The sequence below is a fragment of the Entelurus aequoreus genome, linkage group LG06, assembly GCF_033978785.1.
Source record: "Entelurus aequoreus isolate RoL-2023_Sb linkage group LG06, RoL_Eaeq_v1.1, whole genome shotgun sequence".
Classification (NCBI taxonomy): domain Eukaryota; kingdom Metazoa; phylum Chordata; class Actinopteri; order Syngnathiformes; family Syngnathidae; genus Entelurus; species Entelurus aequoreus.
Window position 1 is genome coordinate 5,966,907 of NC_084736.1, and position 22,675 is coordinate 5,989,581.

The window sequence follows — 22,675 nt, forward strand, 5'->3', positions numbered from 1 at the left end:
GTCCTTGAGGTAGGAGGGGGCGTTGCCGTAGATGCATTGGTGAGTGAGCAGGTTCATCTTAAATTGGGTCCGGGATGCAATAGGGAGCCAGTGGAGTGATTTGAGAATAGGTGTGATGTGATCACGCTTGTGCACTCTCGTCAGGATCCTCGCTGCGCTGTTTTGAATGTTCTGGAGCTTTTTGATGCTCTTTTTGGGGACCCTGACGAGAAGTGCGTTGCAGTAATCACAATCAAGTAATCACATCACATTTATTTGGAACTGTTAAGTGTTTATGATTGGAACAAAAAACTATCTTGCAACACTGGACTATATTCACTAAAATGAATGAACCACATTCAGTCAGTGTTGAAAGGATGAAATACATTTCATTTATTAAACAATATTCACAATTACACAGTCGGAAAAAAGAACTTTACAGCAAGTTCAGCTCAGCCTTTTCCCTTCTTGTGTTTGAATCCTTGCTTTGCTTCTCCACCACTTTTCTTCTTCCTGAAGGCCACGCTGTTCTTATGGCTCTTGGAAGATTGGAATGCTTTGTCTTTATTTACTTTTCCACCAAAAGTTCTCTTTCCTTCAAATTTCTTCTTACCGCCAAATCGGTTATCTCTGTCGCTTGGTTTTCTGAATGGCTTTCCTCCAGGTGACCCTTTCTGTCCAAAAGGTTTTTTCCCTTGGTCACCACCTTTCTGTCCAAAAGGTTTTTTCTCTCGGTCACCACCTTTCTGTCCAAAAGGTTTTTTCCCTCGGTCGCCACCTTTCTGTCCAAAAGGTTTTTTCCCTCGGTCGCCACCTTTCTGTCCAAAAGGTTTTTTCTCTCGGTCGCCACCTTTCTTTCCGAAAGGTTTTTTAGCTCGGTCGTCGTTTTTGTCTTTATGCCAATCTCCTTTGCCGGTTTTCCTTGGAGGCATACCACCTTTTCCTTTGTCACCAGCAGAGAGCTTCCTCATCTTTCTGGCAGGTCCGTGAGATCCATCTTTGATTCTCCTCTTTGCTGCTGGGAACATATCTGCACAAAAAAAAATGGAGTGGTCAGTTTACCAAATCGGCCATATGACACCTTAATAAAGCCTTAAATGTATCGACCTTCATCTGGCTCCGCCCCTACAGCCTGCCTGTAGTACTCCGCCTCATCATCCGATTCCACGGGAGCCGGTCGATCGTCCTGGGCGCCTGGATCCTCCACTTCACTGTCCTCCTCCTCCTGATTGTCTGCGCATTTCCTCTTGATGCCTGCCAGGCTCTTCTTCCTGTGTGGAGGTAAGATCTTCTAAAACTCCACTCTGCTGATATGTTACTCAAAACCAATTTTTTTGGGACAAAACTCACTTGTGCTCGTCCTTCTGGGCTTTCTTGCGATCGATGTTCTGCTCCTGCATCTTCTTGCGCTGTTCCTTCTCCTTCATCCGGGACTCCTTTCTTTGCAGGATCTCCTGGATTTCCTCCTCGGTCTTGGAGACTGCAGGGGAGCGTTTGTTAAATGCAAATACGCTCGAGCGGAACCACATCCGCGTTGATTATCTAGTGCATCAGCAAGCGTTTACTTTGGTAAATCACAGATTTCATATGAAAGAATTGTCATCCTCTGCACACGGACGCCAATCAAGCTGCCAGACAAAGATGGTGGACACTTACTATTGGCGTGATAGAGGATGTTCCCTTCCACCATGCCTTCTTGGATCTTGATCAGCTGAAGCGTCATGCGAGGACCGATCTGCACGCACACGACCGTAGAATTATCAGCTCTTCTCGGTTAGATAAGGCGGCAAAATACGGACATACCTCCGTCAGACGGATGGCGCTCTGCTGGGAGGCCATGTTGCCTCGGCCGGAGTAGACCTGCGGCAGCTCGGTGATGTTATGGTCGCCGTCTTGTTCGGCTTCACTTTCCGACAGGTTCGCTCCTCTAAGAGGGAATGAATTGGATTAGATACATGACCGATTGGACAGGAGTCTTCTCATCCTACTAGAAGCTTACTTCAGCATCAGCTCGCTGATGTCCTCAAACTTGCTCATGTTGGGGAACTTCTCCTGCATCAGCTTCTTCACGCCACGGCTCATACCCACCGGGACCACCTTCAGGCTGCTGCAAAGAGAAAGAAACCAGAGTCAGCGTCATTTTGACAAAAGACGAGAGGCGTTTGTGTGTCTTGGTGAGGCCCATCAGTGCGTTTACTTTGAACATGCATCACTGAGCAGTCAAGTCCGAGTCTGTCATCATCTGAGCCACACTCCCTGACTTCATTCATTTCCATCAGCACTTTAATTTGTACACAACATCTTCACATAGAACATTGAGGCATTTTACCGTATTTCTTCAAACAGTGCCTTTTTTAACCCTTCTGTAATGTTCACATTGTTGTTACTCAGCCAGCGTTTGTGGGTCTGATCCCAATTAACTTATCCCAATAAACATCTGTTCAGTATTTTAACATAAAAGTGTTTGATTGTGTGGCATTAAAAGCCATGCAATGCAACGGGTCCATCAGACCCACAAACGCTGGCTGAGTAACAACAATATGAACGTTGCACGGAACATTTCTCTGCCAGTTTCTGCATCCCACAGGGATTCTTCTTTTGTGTTTCTGCACCTGCGGTTCCCACACAAGGTTGCAACATTGTTTGTCAACACTGTCTGCTCTCATTTTCTCGCACATTTGACCCTCTGATGTTCTGTGTACCTACACTCTGTCCTCCTCCTGTGTAGGCGGTAGGGGTGTATGGTGTGTGGTCATTAAATATGTATTCTGATATATGTTCTTCACAGAAAATGAGCCTCATCCCATTTAAGAGGGGGACAGGCGTGGGGGGATTACATCTCCTCTCTGGCCTGGGAACGCTTCGGGATTCCCCAGGAGGAAGTCGCAAATGTTGCTCTGGAGAGGGAAGTCTGGGGGTCTTTGCTGGAGCTGCTGTCCCCGCGACCCGATTCCGGATAAGCGGTTGAAGATGGATGGACAGGCGTTAATATAGAGTACGGGCCAAAAGTTTGGACACGCCTTCTCATTTCAATGTGTTTTCTTTATTTTCATGACTATTTACATTGTAGATTGTCACGGAAGGCATCAAAACTATGACAAACCATTTCAGGTGACTGCCTATTGAAGCTCAAGGAGAGAATGCCAAGAGTGTGCAAAGCAGTAATCAGAGCAGAGGGTGGCTATTTTGAAGAAACTAGAATATGAAACATGTTTTCAGTTATTTCACCTTTTTTTGTTAAGTCCATAACTCCACATGTGTTCATTCATAGTTTTGATGTGACAATCTACAATGTAAATAGTCATGAAAATAAAGAAAACGCATTGAATGAGAAAGTGTGTCCTAACTTTTGGCCTGTACTGTATATACTAAAGAATATATTGCAAGAGGCTGCAATATGTATCTCAAAAAGGATTTTAAACCGTGTCGCCCATCCCTACATCAGTCATTGTAAAGGTCAGTGGCGACCCCGAGTGGTAGCACCCCATTGAATCCTCTGTGTGTATTGAAGGTGCAATGTTTTCATACTCAAGTGGACGACACACCCTATACTTACCTGGACTTTCATTCAATTACGTTAAGCACACGGCAATTCATTGGGGTAAGACATTTTACTTTTGTATCGGCGATTAGAAGCGGACACGGCATTCAATCAAGTGGACAATTCATGGTGTCCGCTCAAGTGGATGACACACCCAGCTAATAACTATGACAGGGTGATTGTTTCTCGAAATGGACACTACTGTGTCTAAGTGGATGACTCACCCAGCTAATAACTATGACAGGGTGATTGTCTCTAGAAATGGACACTACTACTCAAGTGGATGACTCACCCAGCTAATAACTATGACAGGGTGATTGTTTCTAGAAATGGACACTACTAAAGTGGATGACTCACCCAGCTAATAACTATGACAGGGTGATTTTTTCTAGAAATGGACACTACTACTCAAGTGGACGACTCACCCAGCTAATAACTATGACAGGGTGATTGTTTCTCGAAATGGACACTACTACTCAAGTGGATGACTCACCCAGCTAATAACTATGACAGGGTGATTGTTTCTAGAAATGGACACTACTACTCAAGTGGACGACTCACCCAGCTAATAACTATGAAATGGACACTACTAAAGTGGATGACACACCTTGCAATTATTTGGGGAAACAAGTTTGCTTATTCAAGTGAAAGACGCGTCCACCAATAAATTAATCCTGAAGCTGCAATACATTAAAAAAATAGTGCTGCTAGGCTCCTGATGAGTGCGGAAATATGACCGTATCACACCAATTCTCAAATCCCTTCACTGGCTTCCTGTTCCACTCAGGATTGAATACAAAGTCTCCCTACTAACCCACCAGTGCCTCCATGTAAATGCCCCCCTCTACCTCAAAGAACTGCTCACCCCCAAATCCTCCACACGACACCTCCGTTCCGGACAGGCTAACCTCCTCCAACCTCCGAGGACAAAGCTACGAACAATGGGAGACCGGGCTTTCTGCTCCGCCGCTCCCAGTCTGTGGAACGCTCTCCCTGACCACCTGAGTGTACCACAGACTGTGGATACTTTTAAAAAAGGCTTAAAAACCCTTCTTTGAAAAAAAGCCTTTTTTAGATATATGCATACCAGCTATTCTGGTTTTTATTTTTTTCAATACACTGTAGCACTTTGAGGTTGCTCACTCAATGTAAAGTGTTTTTTACAAATAAAATATATTATTATTAAATTGGGGGACACCATTTGAGGAAGCACGGCAATTAGGTTTGTCAGAGAGACGTACTACACTTACTAGTGGCGGAATTCAATTTCCTGCGACTCTTTGTTGTAATTCAGCAGCACGGCCCTCTTGATGGTGTTGAGGCCCACCTGGCATATGAGGGACAAAAGGATACTTATTTATCATAAAATAGCTTCAAACTGGCAATTTTATCGATTTTCAGACTCGGCAATCAGAAAGCGTTTACTTGTGATGAATCTTCAAAGTGGGACTCAGAAGACTATGCTCTCATCATTTTAGCCGGCTACAACAGCGAGGACGAGACAATCCAAAATACCGTGTGCACGTTGATGGAGGGGAACATGTTCTGGAACATGGTGGCCATGAGTTTGACGTGCATCCCGTGAGAGCCAAAGTTGTTGAGAATGAGCAGCGGGTGGTGCTTGAACTGCTCCTCGTGCATCCGGTGCCTCTTCAGAGATGAGACCACGTCTTTGACGAGCGTGTACTGGAATCACCACAACAAAATAACACTTTATACACGTCGGTGTAAAAACTTAAAGAGTGAACTGATAGTTGGTCCAGTGCATCAGTGCGTTTACTTTGAAAAACATCACTTAGCAGTCACGTAGGGGAAAAAAATCATCACTTGCACATTTTCTATAAACTGTTTGTGTTTACATCATGTTTACCTTCAGCACTTTAAAATAAAGCATGGGTCCTTTGGGGAGTCGAGCCATCCTCTGGAAAAATTACAAAAACAATCTGAATGGTTGGACAAGGACAGTCAATTTTGCCTAAATTGATCTTTGACTTCATCCACACATTAATAGTCGCATTAACTATTAGTTGGGTTTCTTTGTGTGATCTCACCATAGTGAGATTGTTCTCCGACTTGCTGAAGATGATGAAGTGTGTCACTCCCAGTGGTCCCGCTACAGCTACAAAGTCTTTCAGCACATTCTTTTTCCTGACCTGTTTAAACACAAAGTTGCTCATTTCAATCCCAGTAAATTTAACTTCCATCCATCCATCTTCTTCCGATTATCCGAGGTCGGGTCGCGGGGGCAGCAGCCTAAGCAGGGAAGCCTAGACTTCCCCTTCCCCAGCCACTTCATCCAACTCCTCCCCGGGGGATCCCGAGGCGTTCCCAGGCCAGCCGGGAGACATAGGCTATGTCTACACTAAGTCGTTTAACCCCTTAAACCAGACCTGGGCAAATTATTAAGGACATTCCCAAATAATGTTTTTAGATCTTTAAGATGGAAAGTGTAGCCGCCATTATGATGTGCAGTCATGATTTCTAATGACCGTAAGTCGTGAACTATACAAAGTATTTCAATGCTTGGAATCTGAACTTTTGCATGATATACTAGTTACTATGGTAATCTAATGAGTTACTATGGTAATGTAAGTCACAGCAGCTCAGACGAGGCACCAAGCAGTGTGGGTGGGGAGCGTTTCCACAGAGTGTCAGCCTGAAATGCGGGCGTCAGGGACAGACGCGGAAGGAGATTTTTACAACAAAGTTCTAAAGCTTAGTGATATATCAGATTGAAGGTGGGTTTTTTTACCCCTCGAGTTCATATTTTGCTGTGTTTGTTGCGTTTCGCTTGATTGTAAAATATGTGGATGGAGAGGGGGTGTGACGTTCATATGTTGTCAATATTCACTGTTGTATCCTTCATAGTTAATATTGTAAATCACAATATTGTGAACAAATTTAAAATTCCATTCCGTTTTTCAAGGCGGTCTGTCATAACGATTTTAACATTCAGCAGGCATGTGATTTGACCACAATGAAAAAGACTGAAAAAATTTCCAGGGGTCTGGGGGACGAAGGCCCCCAGTCAGGTCCTGGTGGGGGGACAAGGGGGGCAACGCCCCCCGAAGCTCCTGGTTTTTCACCAATTTAACATGCTAAAATTAACAAAGACAGCACCATTTGAAGAAAATATTTTAGTGTTTAAAGACATGAAAACATCATTTATAGAACATACATAACCAAATTATCCTAATGAATCACTGTATATGGTTCAGTCCCAACAGTATTTAGTCACTAATATTTACATCTTGTGTTCATTTCACATCCACAGGTGTCACATTGATCAGTGATATTATCTACAGCTTATTTACAGTATTACCACATTACTTCAGTTCATGTAATGTAATGTAAACATTTCATTCTTTTCGCCAAAATAGGATATACATTTATGAAAATAATTAAACATGTTTAGTATTGTTTACTCATATTTGAAAATAGGAAATAATAATAATGTGAGGACACTGACATATTGCATGAAACAAGTGTGAAAATATTTACCTTCAAGATTGTTACACCACTGACAATAGTTTCAACAGACTACATAAGAACTTAATATTACAAAATAGAATTTTCACAAAATACAATAATGTTAAATCTTACTTGTGAAAAGTAATCCCCCGATTCCTATTTTCAACAGTCCGCTCATTTGAGCAGGAAAACACATCTTTGTTTTCTACATGTCAACTATTTTAGGCTGCTCGCCGGCTCCTCATCACCACTTCAAGATGGCGGCCGAATTTCTCGCGTCACAGCAGCCAATGCTGCGTCTACTTATATGAGTAAACCCACCTTTAATTGCTCAGCAGTGTAGGGTTTCATGACTCTCCTGATGTCCAATATGAGCTGACTGATGTTCTTCCCAACCTGGCCCCGGTGGAAGACGAAGGAATGGGGCACACTTCGGTACGTCTCCTCGGCCAAATGGGTGGCCTCCGACCGGGACTTTTTCTGGTTCCTTGACTAAAATCAAAACGGATCACAAGTCCTTTTATTTAGCATCAATAAAAACAGCATTTAAAAACAACCATGTATTTTGAAGCAGAAAATAAATAGGAACTAGATAAACAATAATATAATTAACTTTACGTGGCTAACTTTACTAGCACGTGGCGTGGTCGCTACTTACCTTTGACCGGCCCATGTTTCCTCGCGAAACGCTCTTATTTAATTCAATACGTCAATTTAAATAATCCTAGACTTGAACATCAACAATGTGGGATTTTGTTGTTGTTTTTTTACGATGAATTCCTCCGATCTAACAGCGGCGACGAGCTCCTCTCCGCCCGCATGGCTCCTCTGCTGTGCCTCTAATACATCCGTGTACACTGCGCATGCGCGCTTCCCGAGAAGTCTTGTTAGCGCCACCAACTGGACTGGAGGAACGTCGGCGTCGTCGTTCTCGGCTAAGACAAAGGAAATTGGCTAATTGTGTGAAACAATTTATAAATAATGTGATTATCGGGTCATTGATATTCTTCTAGAACACTTAAAAAACTTTAACATGTATTTGTAATCTGGCTTTTAGGTAAAAAACCCCAAAACAAGTAGGCGCTAGCTCCATCCATTTATCTTCTTCCGCTTATCCGAGGTAGGGTCGCGGGGGCAGCAGCCTAAGCAGATTTGCGGGCTTGCAGGTAATTTTTTTAACGGCCCCACGGCACATTCTAAAAATACGATTAAAAAAAACATAAAAAGTGGTATAAAAGAGCAAACAGGTGAAATGTAACAAGAAAATGTTGCAAGGTCGACTCTAATAACACAAAGCTGCCATGCAGGCTGTTTGTTTCTTTAAAACATAATAATGAATCAATATCAATGTCATTATGAATTATTGACCTGTTCAAGGCTCCAATTACGTCACATTAAATATTCCACTTTGAGATATTTTTTGGGGAAAATGTTGCATATTTTGTGTTTGCCATTTAAAAAAAAAAAAAAAGTTATTTTTTATTTTTATTTTTTAAAGAAGGGCCTAGAACGAACAAACAAAGAACATAAACAACACTAAAACTTATAATTGACGGATAGATATGAAGTTGATCTCGAAACTATTGTGTTAAAAGTTAAAAAAAAAGTAGGATTTATATTTTTAAGCTTTACTGAGCAGGGCCCTTTAGGATCCCCAATAATTTTAGTGGGACTTTTTTTCTTTTTTTTAAGTGTCATTGCTCCAAAAAAAAATCCAAAAAAAAAAATCAATGTTGTTATGAGTTATTGACATTTCTAAGGCTCCAATTATTATAAAATCTCAAATATTCCACTTTAAAATTTTATTGGGGGGAAATATTGCAAATTTTGTCTTTTTTCCATTAAAAAAAACAAAAATGTACTTTGACAAAAAGTACATACAACTTAAATCTTTACAAACGTTATATTGACAGATAGACCTAATGTTGATCTAGAGATTTAAACCTTGAATAATAACAATATTAATACTAAATAATGACACATTTTTAATATTTTTTTTACCAAAACCCTTTGAGGTCACCGGGATCAAGCCTGAGTGGAGGCCTAAATGTATATTTTTTTTAATACATTTATTGTAGGGTAATGGCTTTTTGCCGATATCCGATATTCCGATATTGTCCAACTCTTTAATTACCGATACCGATATCAACCGATACCGATATCAACCGATATATACAGTCGTGGAATTAACACATTATTATGTCTAATTTGGACAACCAGGTATGGTGAAGATAAGGTACTTTTTAAAAAAAATTATAAAATAAAATAAGATAAATAAATTAAAAACATTTTCTTGAATAAAAAAGAAAGTAAAACAATATAAAAACAGTTACATAGAAACTAGTAATTAATGAAAATGAGTAACATTAACTGTTAAAGGTTAGTATTATTAGTGGAGCAGCAGCACGCACAATCATGTGAGCTTACGGACTGTATCCCTTGCAGACTGTATTGATATATATTGATATATAATGTAGGAAGCAGAATATTAATAACAGAAAAAAACAACCCTTTTGTGTGAATGAGGAGGGAGGTTTTTTGGGTTGGTGCATTAATTGTAAGTGTATCTTGTGTTTTTTATGTTGATTTAATTAAAAAAACAAACAAACAAAAAAAAAACGATACCGATAATAAAAAAAACGATACCGATAATTTCCGATATTACATTTTAACGCATTTATCGGCCGATAATATCGGCCTGCCGATATTATTGGACATCCCTAATTTATTGTATTGGTTTTTAAAATAAAAAATATCAAAATTCCCCCCGCTTGCTCTGATTTTTCAGTGTGTGGCCCTCAGTGGAAAAAGTTTGGACACCCCTGCCCTAAACAATCGTGTTTTGGGGAATTTGCTGCAAAAATGTTTCTCTTAAGTTTTGAACTGAACTCGGGGGGGGGGGGGGGGGCGGCACTGATTAATCCCGGCCATATGGTGCTGGTTGAGTTTATTTCAAACATGCATAACAGATGCACATGTTGAACATTGCATCATTTAACAGGTCTGAAAAGGAGTAGGAAGAAGTAGAGCTTATTTAAGTCATACCGTGCGTTGAATAGTGCGTCAGGTTAGGTTATAGGTCGGGGGTCAGCAACCGCATGCGGCTCTTTAGTGCCGCCCTAGTGGCTCCCTGGAGCATTTTTAAAAAAGGACTGAAAATGGGAAAAGATGGGGGGGGACACAAACCTTCCCAATTGTTAGAAAGCCCACTGTTTGGTGAACATCGTTTTGTCCTACTAATTTTGGCGGTCCTTGAACTCACCATAGTGTGGACTGTGACTGCAACAGTTTGTTTACATGTAAAAATCTTTCCACTCCTTCTTTGTCTCATTTTGTCCACCAAACTTTTTATACTGTGCGTGAATGCACACAGGTGCGCTTCGTTGATGTTATTGACTTGTTGGGGTGCTAATCAGGCATATTTGGTCAGTGCATGACTGCAAGCTAATCAACGCTAACATGCTATTTAGGCTAGCTGTATGTACATATTGCATCATTATGCCTCATTTGTAGCTATATTTGAGCTCATTTAATAGCCTTTGCTTTTATCCTCTTTGTATTATACAGTAATTTAGTTTTGCATGTCTCATCGCACATTATCTGTATGTAATATTGGCTGCATTTCTGATAGTTGTTTGTGTGCCATGTTGTTCCAGACCACAGCAAATGTTACGTAGCTTGCCAAAGATTGTAATAAATCCATTAGAAGAAGACAGCCTGCCGTTTCCTTTAACTTTAACTTCCTTTATCAATACCTTTGGCCATTAAACGCCAGTCATTTCCAGGAGTTATCTCACCTTCTGAGTAGCCTCTGATTTACTAATGTTTTCTAATGTTATAAAAAATGTGTAGAATAAATATTACATTTCAACATTTCTGTCAACAAAGATTTGCCTGCGACACATAGTCATTCTGATAGTAGGCTAATATAGACACTTATATCATGTGTTGTCTTCATTATAACACTTATATAAGACTTTTAAAGCCATTTTGATAGTAGGCTAATATAGCTAATATAGACACTTACATCATGTGTTGTCTTCATTATAACACTTATATAAGACTTTTAAAGTCATTTTGATAGTAGGCTAATATAGCTAATATAGACACTTACATCATGTGTTGTCTTCATTATAACACTTATATAAGACTTTTAAAGTCATTTTGATAGTAGGCTAATATAGCTAATATAGACACTTACATCATGTGTTGCCTTCATTATAACACTTATATAAGACTTTTAAAGCCATTTTGATAGTAGGCTAATATAGACACTTACATCATGTGTTGCCTTCATTATAACACTTATATAAGACTTTTAAAGTCATTTTGATAGTAGGCTAATATAGCTAATATAGACACTTACATCATGTGTTGTCTTCATTATAACACTTATATAAGACTTTTAAAGTCATTTTGATAGTAGGCTAATATAGCTAATATAGACACTTACATCATGTGTTGTCTTCATTATAACACTTATATAAGACTTTTAGAGTCATTTTGATAGTAGGCTAATATAGACACTTACATCATGTGTTGTCTTCATTATAACACTTATATAAGACTTTTAAAGTCATTTTGATAGTAGGCTAATATAGACACTTACATCATGTGTTGTCTTCATTATAACACTTATATAAGACTTTTAAAGTCATTTTGATAGTAGGCTAATATAGCTAATATAGACACTTACATCATGTGTTGCCTTCATTATAACACTTATATAAGACTTTTAAAGCCATTTTGATAGTAGGCTAATATAGCTAATATAGACACTTACATCATGTGTTGTCTTCATTATGACACTTATATAAGACTTTTAAAGTCATTTTGATAGTAGGCTAATATAGCTAATATAGACACTTACATCATGTGTTGTCTTCATTATAACACTTATATAAGACTTTTAAAGCCATTTTGATAGTAGGCTAATATAGCATATATGGACACTTACATCATGTGTTGCCTTCATTATAACACTTATATAAGACTTTTAAAGCCATTTTGATAGTAGGCTAATATACCTAATATAGACAATTACATCATGTGTTGTCTTCATTATAACACTTATATAAGACTTTTAAAGCCATTTTGATAGTAGGCTAATATAGCTAATATAGACACTTACATCATGTGTTGCCTTCATTATAACACTTATATAAGACTTTTAAAGTCATTTTGATAGTAGGCTAATATAGCTAATATAGACACTTACATCATGTGTTGTCTTCATTATAACACTTATATAAGACTTTTAAAGTAATTTTGATAGTAGGCTAATATAGCTAATATAGACACTTACATCATGTGTTGTCTTCATTATAACACTTATATAAGACTTTTAAAGTCATTTTGATAGTAGGCTAATATAGCTAATATAGACACTTACATCATGTGTTGCCTTCATTATAACACTTATATAAGACTTTTAAAGTAATTTTGATAGTAGGCTAATATAGCTAATATAGACACTTACATCATGTGTTGTCTTCATTATAACACTTATATAAGACTTTTAAAGTCATTTTGATAGTAGGCTAATATAGCTAATATAGACACTTACATCATGTGTTGCCTTCATTATAACACTTATATAAGACTTTTAAAGCCATTTTGATAGTAGGCTAATATAGCATATATGGACACTTACATCATGTGTTGCCTTCATTATAACACTTATATAAGTCTTTTAAAGTCATTTTGATAGTAGGCTAATATCGCTAATATAGACACTTACATCATGTGTTGTCTTCATTATAACACTTATATAAGACTTTTAAAGTCATTTTGATAGTAGGTTAATATAGCTAATATAGACACTTACATCATGTGTTGCCTTCATTATAAGACTTATATAAGACTTTTATTTTTTTGTGGCTCAGACTGATTAGCTGTTTGTATTTTTGGTCCAATATGACTCTTTCAACGTTTTTGGTTGCCGACCCCTGGGTTATGTTGTCTAATGGGAGGAGACATCCCAGGATTCTTCCAGCGAGCTTGCAAATGGGAGGTGTTGTCACCAGGACACTTTATAATCATTGCTCTCCCTCTTCCAAGATCCTTTGAGAGACGACCACCACCACCCGGACACAGGGAGGGTTGGATGAGCTGCTGGCAAAACTTCCCAAGTTTCTAAATCATTTCCCTGGGATTTGCAGAGCATGTCAAGGATTTGGGGGAGAACTTTCTGGTCGGTGTGAGAACTCTCCGGTTATCAGTTCTACACAGCTTTGCATCCCGGGAGAGAAGAGTTGTACTCTGGGTCATAAAAAGGAAGAACGCTCATAACAGCAAGAAGCAACCGCAGTAAGTTGTCCCATTAGTATCATTTATGATACTAATAAATGATAAACATCATTTTAGAAAGACTTAGATTGTTGTGCTTAAAACTATTATTTTAATGTATACTTGTTTTAAACTCACATTTTTTTTCATACTAATTTGTGATATTTTTTTTAAATTTTAGCTGCATATTTTTTTATATATTAAAACATACACATGGAAAGTATTTAAGTATATTATTAATTAATTCCTATTATATAAAGACATACTGATAAGCAATAGTAACTGCTGAATTCAAAGTTTATATATTTCTGACATTAAATACTCTTAGGTATGCAGTTTATAAACCGTTATAAATGTTTTACTCATTAATGTATTAAGAATTTAATCTATAAAAAGATTAATAGTTGCATTTTTATACTTTAAAATGATTGCATCAACATTTCTACAATATATTGAGGAATTCTCAGTGGTTTGTTAACTCATTTAGAAAATATAAGTAAAAAAAAGACATTTATACATGTAGTATTCAGGCAGGTTGTATTATATAATGAATACTAATGAGCATTCATGTCAGAAATATGCTTTATAAATTGTGAATTCAGTTAGTACTGCCTCTCAATTGCTCTGTTGATTGCTATTCTGAATGTTGCTGGGTCGGGTTTGGTTTAGGAATTGGAATTGCATTATTTTTGGTATTGTTGTGTATTTTTTTGTCGGATTAATTAATAAAAATAAAAAAAAACATTGATAAACTAGATGAGGCAATTCCTGAAGGAATTGCGTGTGAATGCTTCAATGCTGACGTTGAACTGAAATCCTGGAATTTTTTTTTAAATTGTTGAAGTAGAGCACACAATTCCCAGACAGGCTGAATATTTTGAAGTTGGAATGGTTTGAATCGGGTGAAAAATGTGGGGGTTGTGGAACTTTGAAGAATGTCCCATTGATTTCAATGGGATTGTCCCCAAAATTTGGGAATTTCGGGAAAAGCGGGAATTTTTGGGAAAATGGTAAAAAAAAATCTTGAATAGTTTGAATGAGTTGAATTGGTTTGTGTTGGAATTTTTCAAATTGGTCGAGAAATGTTGAAGTAGTAACATTTTTTATTGAGAAATGGTATTAAGGAATTCCTGGAATTTTAGGAAAATTGGGAATTTTTTTGTCCTGATCAGGAGGAATGTTTGGACGGTGGAACGGTTGAAATGTGTTGAAAAATGTGGAAGGAGTAGTCGTCAGAAAAAAGGGTTTGGAAAAAAAGGGAATTCCTGGAATTTTCTTGAACTTGGAAAAATAATAGTTTGAATGTCCAGGATGGTGGAATGTGTTGAAGGTGGAATGGTTTGAACCGGTTGAAAAATGTGGAAATGGTGGAAGTTTGAAAAATGGCCAATTCATTTTGAAATTAAATTAAATTAAAAAAACTTTTCTGCAAGTCAAAAAACAATTGTCTTTAATAAATAAAAAATACTCGCAATTAAAAAACGTTTGAGTATGAAAACATTTTTTTTAATTAAAAAAAGATTTGCAAGTTAAAACACAATTTTCTTTGAAAAAAATTATTTGTGAGTATAAAAACTATTTTCTTTAATTAAAAAACCTTTTCTGCAAGCAAAAACACAATTTTTGTTTAATAAAAAAAGAAGAGTCGCAGGTAAAACAAACAATTTTCTTTAATTAAAAAACCTTTTCTGCATAAAAAAAAACAATTTTCTTTAATAAAAAGAAAAAAAAATTCTTTGAAAAAAAACGATTGAGTGTGAACACATTTTTTTTAATTAAAATATTTGCAAGTTAAAACACAATTTTCTTTGAATAAAAAATGATTTGTGAGTATAAAAACAATGTTCTTTAATTAAAAAACATTTTCTGCAAGTAAAAAAAAATGTCTTTAATAAAAAAAAAGACTCGCAATTAAAAAAAAACAATTTTCTTTGAAAAAAAACGATTGCGTATGAAACCTTTTTTTTAATAAAAAAAGATTTGCAAGTTAAAACACAATTTTCTTTGAAAAAAAATAACATTTGTGAGTACAAAAACTATTTTCTTCAATTAAAAAAACTTTTCTGCAAGTAAAAACACAATTTTTCTTTAATTAAAAAAAAGATTCGCAAGTAAAACAAACAATTTTCTTTCATTAAAAAAACTTTTCTGCAAGTGAAAAAACAATTGTCTTTAATTTAAAAAAAATACTCCCAATTAAAAAAAACAATTTTCTTTGAAAAAAAACGTTTGAGTATGAAAACATTTTCTTTAATTAAAACAAGATTTGCAAGTTAAAACACAATTTTCTTTGAAAAAAAATTATTTGTGAGTATAAAAACTATTTTCTTTAATTAAAAAACCTTTTCTGTAAGCAAAAACACAATTTTTGTTTAATAAGAAAAGAAGAGTTGCAGGTAAAACAAACCATTTTCTTTAATTAAAAAACCTTTCTGCATAAAAAAAAAACAATTTTCTTTAATAAAAAGAAAAAAAAATTATTTGAAAAAAAACGATTGAGTGTGAACACATATTTTTAATTAAAATATTTGCAAGTTAAAACACAATTTTCTTTGAATAAAAAATGATTTGTGAGTATAAAAACAATGTTCTTTAATTAAAAAACATTTTCTGCAAGTAAAAAAAAAATGTCTTTAATAAAAAAAAAGACTCGCAATTGAAAAAAAAAAATTTCTTTGAAAAAAAAACGATTGCGTATGAAAACATTTTTTTTAATAAAAAAAGATTTGCAAGTTAAAACACAATTTTCTTTGAAAAAAAATAACATTTGTGAGTACAAAAACTATTTTCTTCAATTAAAAAAACTTTTCTGCAAGTAAAAACACAATTTTTCTTTAATTAAAAAAAAAGATTCGCAAGTAAAACAAACAATTTTCTTTCATTAAAAAAACTTTTCTGCAAGTGAAAAAAACAATTGTCTTTAATTTAAAAAAAATACTCGCAATTAAAAAAAACAATTTTCTTTGAAAAAAAACGTTTGAGTATGAAAACATTTTTTTTAATTAAAAAAAGATTTGCAAGTTAAAACAAAATTTTCTTTGAAAAAAAATTATTTGTGAGTATAAAAACTATTTTCTTTAATTAAAAAACCTTTTCTGTAAGCAAAAACACAATTTTTGTTTAATAAAAAAAGAAGAGTCGCAGGTAAAACAAACAATTTTCTTTAATTAAAAACCTTTTCTGCATAAAAAAAAAACAATTTTCTTTAATAAAAAGAAAAAAAAATTCTTTAAAAAAAAACGATTGAGTGTGAACACATTTTTTTTAATTAAAATATTTGCTAGTTAAAACACAATTTTCTTTGAATAAAAAATGATTTGTGAGTATAACAACAATTTTCTTTAATTAAAAAACATTTTCTGCAAGTAAAAAAAAAATGTCTTTAATAATAAAAAAAAAGACTCGCAATTAAAAACAACAATTTTCTTTGAAAAAAAAACGATTGAGTATGAAAACATTTTTTTTATTAAAAAAAGATTTGCAAGTTAAAACACAATTTTATTTGAAAAAAAATAACATTTGTGAGTGCAAAAACTATTTTCTTTAATTAAAAAAACCAGTGGCCAGTTTGATTTTCTTTTTTTTTTTTACCATAAAATGGTAATTTTGTTATTATTTGATCCAAAATAATCCTCCAAACATCTAGAACAGCTTGTTTCTTTTGTCCACCATGTTGTTTTTGTAAACAGGGGTGCCAAATTGGGATTGGTTTTTTTTACGGCGTTGTCTCGGTGGGTTCAGATGCGAGAACCAGGTCGGGTTGTGTTGATTCTGTTCGCCTGGTGTTGACGTTAGCTCCTCCCCTGTGGGTCGGTCTGGGCAAATTGTGTTTGTTTGTCACTTGGCGAGGAAAACAGGTGGTCAGCAGTCAGCCAGTGTGTACTTTTTTAAAAATCTTCCAAAATGGTCCCTAATTCATTACAAAAAAAATAAAAAATGTTGTCGCTGAGCAGAATTGGGGCACAATTATTTGTGTCTCATTGGCCGATGAAAAATATTGATAAACTGCATTTAGTTGAGATAATAATGAGTCATATATTGGAATATGGGATCCATTGTTTAAATGTATTTTAACTATTAAATGAACCAAAAATATTACTTATTTTATCTGTGTGGAAAAAAATGGACACAGTGTGTTGTCAAACTGATGAGATGTGATACAAAAACATTTTTTATAATGTTTTTATCTTTTATAAATGGCTGTGATGATAATGTCAATGAGGGATTTTTAATCACTGCTATGTTGGAATTGTTATTAATATTGATACTGTTGTTGATAATATTCATTTTTGTTTGACTACTTTTGGATTGTTTTGTGTCATGTTTGTGTTTATCCTCTCAATTGCTCTGTTGATTGCTATTCTGAATCTTGCTGGGTCGGATTTGGTTTTGGAATTGGAATTGCATTATTTTTGGTATTTTTGTGTATTGTTTTGTCGGATTGATTAATATAAAAAAAAAACAAAAAAAAACATGGATAAACTAGATGAGGCTATTCCTGAAGGAATTGCGTGTGAATGCTCCAATGCTGACGTTGAACTGAAATCCTGGAATTTCTTTTAAAATTGTTGAAGTAGAGCACACGATTCCCAAACAGGCTGAATATTTTGAAGTTGGAAGGGTTTGAATCAGATATAAAATGTGGGAATTGTGGAACTTGAAGAATATCCCATTGATTTCAATGGAAATTTCCCCAAAATTTGGGAATTTCGAGAAAAGCGGGAATTTTTATTTAAATTTCCAGAATGGTGGAATGTGTTGAAGGTGGAATGGTTTGAATCGGTTGAAAAGTGGGCAAATGGTGGAAGTTTGAAAAATGGCCAATTCATTTTGAATGGCAACAATGTCCCGGAACACAAAATCTGGGAATTTGGGGAATTTGTCAAGGGAAAGCCCGCGATTTCTGAATAAGCTGAACGGTTTGAAGTTGGAACGGTTTGAATCGGGTGAAAAATGTGGGAATTGTGGAACTTTGAAGAATGTCCCATTTCAATGGAAATTTCCCCGAATTTCGGGAAAAGCGGGAATTTTTTTAGTCTGAATTAGTTGAATTGGTTGGTGTTGGAATTTTTCAAATCGGTCGAGAAATGTTGAAGCAGTAACATTTTTAATTGAGAAATGGTATTAAGGAATTCCTGGAATTTTGGGAAAACAGTGAATTTTTCCAGTTCGAAAACTAACTTGTTTGGATGGTGGAATGGTTGAAGTGGGTTGAAAAATGTGGAAGGAGTAGTCGCCAGAAAAAAGGGTGGAAATAGGGCTTTGGAAAAGCAGGAATTCTGGAAAATCCTGGAATTGTTTTGAACTTCAAAAAAGGGTAGTTTAAATTTCCAGAATGGTGGAATGGTTTGAATCGGTTGAAAAATGTGGAAATGGTGGAAGTTTGAAAAATGGCCAATTCATTTCGAATGGGAAAAATGTCCCGGAACACCTGGAATTCTGGGAAATCTGGGAATTTTTGAAATTTGTCAAGGGAAAGCCCGCGATTCCTGAATAAGCTGAACAGTTTGAAGTTGGAACGGTTTGAATCGGGTGAAAAATATGGTAATTGTGGAACTTTGAAGAATGTCCCATTGATTTCAAGGGAAATTTCCCCAAAATTTGGGAATTTTGGGGAAATCAGGAATTTTTTTGAAAATGGTAAAAATCTTGAATATTCTAAATTAGTTGAATTGGTTGGTGTTGGAATTTTTAAAATCGGTCGAGAAATGTTGAAGTAGTAACATTTTTGATTGATAAATGGTATTAAGGCATTCCTGGAATTTTTCCAGTTCAAAGAATTACTTCGTTTTTTTGTCCTGATTAGGAGGAATGTTTGGATGGTGGAACGGTTGAAATGCGTTGAAAAATGTGGAAAGAGTAGTCGCCAGAAAAAAGGGTGTAAATAGGGCTTTGGAAAAGCAGGAATTCTGGAAAATCCTGGAATTTTTTGAACTTGGAAAAATGATAGTTTGAATTTCCTGAATGGTGGAATGTGTTGAAGGTGGAATGGTTTGAATAGGTTGAAAAATTTGGAAATGGTGGAAGTTTGAAAAATGGTCAATTCATTTTGAATGGTAAAAATGTCCCGGAAAAGCTGGAATTCTAATGTTGTTTTGTTGTCTCTCTGCCAGTCTTCCAAAGATGGAGCACACACCGGCTGTGATTCTTCTTCTGACGTTAATGGTGGGCTCCAAAGGCGAGTTCAAAGACAAACATCCCTCAAGTACCGCAGAGGGCAAAGGCAGCCGCTGCTCCTACACCTTCATCGTGCCCCAGCAAAAACTATCGGGGGCATTATGCTTGGAAACAAAGGCGGCCGCCAACCAGTCGGAGGTGGCTACTCTGCAGGCGGAGCTCAGACGGCAGCAGGAGCAGCTGGAGAGCCTGCAGGTCTTGCTGCAGCAGGAAGGTAGCTTGGCCATGGAGGTCAGAGCCCTGCGCAAGGAGAGCAGCAGCATGAACTCCCGCATCGCTCAGCTCTACGGCCAGCTGCTGATGGAGGTCTTACACAAGAAAGACCACGCTTTGGAGCAGCGCAGGGTGGAGAACCTCCTGCTGAACGCCACAACGCATGTATGTACACTCATGGTCATAAGTGTACATCCACTTGTAAAGGACATCATGTCATGGCTGTCTGGAGTTTACAGTCATTTCTACAACTCTTATTTGTTTGTGATGTAGTGATTGGAGCACATACTAGTTGTGATGTAGTGATTGGAGCACATACTTGTTGTGATGTAGTGATTGGAGCACATACTTGTTGCTCACAAAAAACATTCATGAAGTTTCCTTCTTTTATGAATTTATTATGGCTCTACTGAAAATGTGAGGGTCAAAAGTATACATACAGCAATGTTAATATCTGCTTACATGTCCCTTGGCAAGTTTACCTGCAATAAGGCGCTTTTGGTAGCCATCCACAAGCTTCTGCTGGAATTTTTGACCACAAAATTGGTGCAGTTCAGCTAAATGTGTTGCTTTTCTGACATGGACTTGTTTCTTCAGCATTGTCCACACGTTTAAGTCAGGACTTTGGGAAGGCCATTCTAAAACCTTCATTCTAGCCTGATTTAGCCATTCCTTTACCACTTTTGAGGTGTGTTTGGGGTCATTGTCCTGTTGGAACACCCAACTGCGCCCAAGACCCAACCTCCGGGCTGATGATTTTAGCTTGTCCTGAAGAATTTGGAGGTAATCCTCCTTTTTCATTGTTCCATTTACTCTCTTGAAAATCAGTTTTTGCCTTGAAAATCTACTTTTACCTTGAAAATCAGTTTTTACCTTGAAAATCAGTTTTTACCTAAAAAATAAACTTTTACCTTGAAAATCAGTTTTTACCTTAAAAATCAACTTTTACCTTGAATATCAGTTTTTGCTTTGAAAATCAACTTTTACCTTGAAAATCAGTTTTTACCTTGAAAATCAACTTTTACTTTGAAAATCAGTTTTTACCTTGAAAATCAGTTTTTACCTTGAAAATCAACTTTTACCTTGAAAATCAGTTTTTACCTTGAAAATCAACTTTTACTTTGAAAATCAGTTTTTACCTTGAAAATCAGTTTTTGCCTTGAAAATCAGTTTTTACCTTGAAAATCAACTTTTACCTTGAAAATCAGTTTTTGCCTTGAAAATCAACTTTTACCTTGAAAATCAGTTTTTACCTTGAAAATCAACTTTTACCTTGAAAATCAGTTTTTGTCTTGAAAATCAACTTTTACCTTGAAAATCAGTTTTTACCTTGAAAATCAGTTTTTACCTTGAAAATCAACTTTTACCTTGAAAATCAGTTTTTACCTTGAAAATCAACTTTTACCTAGAAAATCAGTTTTTACCTTGAAAATCAGTTTTTACCTTGAATATCAACTTTTACCTTGAAAATCAGTTTTTACCTTGAAAATCAGTTTTTGCCTTGAAAATCAACTTTTACCTTGAAAATCAGTTTTTACCTTGAAAATCAACTTTTACTTTGAAAATCAGTTTTTACCTTGAAAATCAGTTTTTACCTTGAAAATCAACTTTTACCTTGAAAATCAGTTTTTACCTTGAAAATCAACTTTTACTTTGAAAATCAGTTTTTACCTTGAAAATCAGTTTTTGCCTTGAAAATCAGTTTTTACCTTGAAAATCAACTTTTACCTTGAAAATCAGTTTTTACCTTGAAAATCAACTTTTACCTTGAAAATCAGTTTTTACCTTGAAAATCAACTTTTACCTTGAAATTCAGTTTTTACCTTGAAAATCGGTTTTTGCCTTGAAAATCAACTTTTACCTTGAAAATCAACTTTTACCTTGAAAATCCGTTTTTACCTTGAAAATCAACCCAGTTCCATTGGAAGCAAAACAGGCCCAGAGCATAATACTACCACCACCATGCTTGATGGTAGGCATGATGTTCCTGGGATTAAAGGCCTCACCTTTTTCTCCTCCAAACATATTGCTGGGTGTTGTGGCCAAACAGCTCCATTTTTGTTTCATCTGACATCACATGGACAAAGATAAGACCTTCTGGAGGAAAGTTCTGTGGTCAGATGAAACAAAAATGGAGCTGTTTGGCCACAACACCCAGCAATATGTTTGGAGGAGAAAAGGTGAGGCCTTTAATCCCAGGAACACCATGCCTACTGTCAAGCATGGTGGTGGTACTATTATGCTCTGGGCCTGTTTTGCTGCCAATAGAACTGGTGCTTTACAGAGAGTAAATGGGACAATGAAAAAGGAGGATTACCTCCAAATTCTTCAGGACAAGCTAAAATCCTCAGCCCGGAGGTTGGGTCTTGGGCGCAGTTGAGTGTTCCAACAGGACAATGACCCCAAACACACCTCAAAAGTGGCTAAATCAGGCTAGAATGAAGGTTTTAGAATGGCCTTCCCAAAGTCCTGACTTAAATGTGTGGACAATGCTGAAGAAACAAGTCCATGTCAGAAAAGCAACACATTTAGCTGAACTGCACCAATTTTGTCAAGAGGAGTGGTCACAAATTCCAGCAGAAGCTTGTGGATGGCTACCAAAAACTGTCAGTCATTTTTGAGGTTAAAGAAAGCTTGCTAATGTCTGCTGCATCTGGCCCGACATCAGGCGCTGCAGGTGTCCAGCAACTTCAGGGAGCTGGAGAAGAAGTATGGAGGCCTGACGGCCATGATGAGCTCTCACAGCCATTTGATCGCCCGCCTGGAGAAGCAGTGCCAATGCAGAGACTGCGGTCAGTCTGACCAGGTGAGAGGGAGTACTACACAGGCCACTATATTAGGTACACAATCTTTTTTTTAAGAAAATCACACTGAAAAGAAAGAAAATGAAAATAGAGCAAGCCCAATCCCAGCTAGGATATACATTTACAAAGCAACTGAGAAGACATACAAGTACAATAAGGAAATATAATTCCAAAAGCAGTGAAGTTGTCACGTTGTGTAAAT

The 22,675-nt window shown here is 36.3% G+C and overlaps 3 protein-coding genes across 4 annotated transcripts in view; 1 reads left to right on the top strand and 2 right to left on the bottom strand.

The window, feature by feature from the left end:
- Window positions 1-22,675, bottom strand: part of LOC133651782 (protein shisa-8) — a 648,746-nt gene that overhangs the window by 325,897 nt on the left and 300,174 nt on the right. The window lies entirely within an intron of this gene.
- The window catches only part of LOC133651781 (angiopoietin-related protein 2-like), a 53,608-nt gene that overhangs the window by 14,179 nt on the left and 16,754 nt on the right, over window positions 1-22,675 (top strand). Inside the window, exons 2-4 of the mRNA XM_062049903.1 lie at window positions 13,052-13,300; window positions 19,393-19,834; window positions 22,338-22,475. Of these exons, the coding sequence (XP_061905887.1) occupies window positions 19,403-19,834; window positions 22,338-22,475 (570 nt within the window). The 5' untranslated portion in view covers window positions 13,052-13,300; window positions 19,393-19,402. The remainder of the gene's footprint in view (window positions 1-13,051; window positions 13,301-19,392; window positions 19,835-22,337; window positions 22,476-22,675) is intronic.
- LOC133651779 (suppressor of SWI4 1 homolog) lies at window positions 349-7,852 on the bottom strand. The gene is made up of 12 exons (XM_062049898.1): window positions 7,650-7,852; window positions 7,313-7,483; window positions 5,572-5,673; window positions 5,391-5,441; window positions 5,036-5,206; window positions 4,771-4,847; window positions 1,979-2,086; window positions 1,783-1,906; window positions 1,636-1,714; window positions 1,330-1,459; window positions 1,087-1,250; window positions 349-1,009 (listed from the first exon to the last, which is right to left on the bottom strand). The coding sequence occupies exons 1-12, from the start codon at window positions 7,662-7,664 to the stop codon at window positions 432-434; spliced, it is 1,770 nt and encodes a 589-aa protein (XP_061905882.1). The 5' UTR covers window positions 7,665-7,852; the 3' UTR covers window positions 349-431.

What these genes read in the sequence shown, in the direction of transcription:
- LOC133651779 (XM_062049898.1), bottom strand. An exon ending in GCCCAGAAGGACGAGCACAA is followed by an intron (nt 1,251 to 1,329) that starts GTGAGTTTTGTC and finishes ACCTCCACACAG; the next exon opens with GAAGAAGAGCCTGGCAGGCA. An exon ending in AGGGGCGGAGCCAGATGAAG is followed by an intron (nt 1,010 to 1,086) that starts GTCGATACATTT and finishes TTTTTTGTGCAG; the next exon opens with ATATGTTCCCAGCAGCAAAG.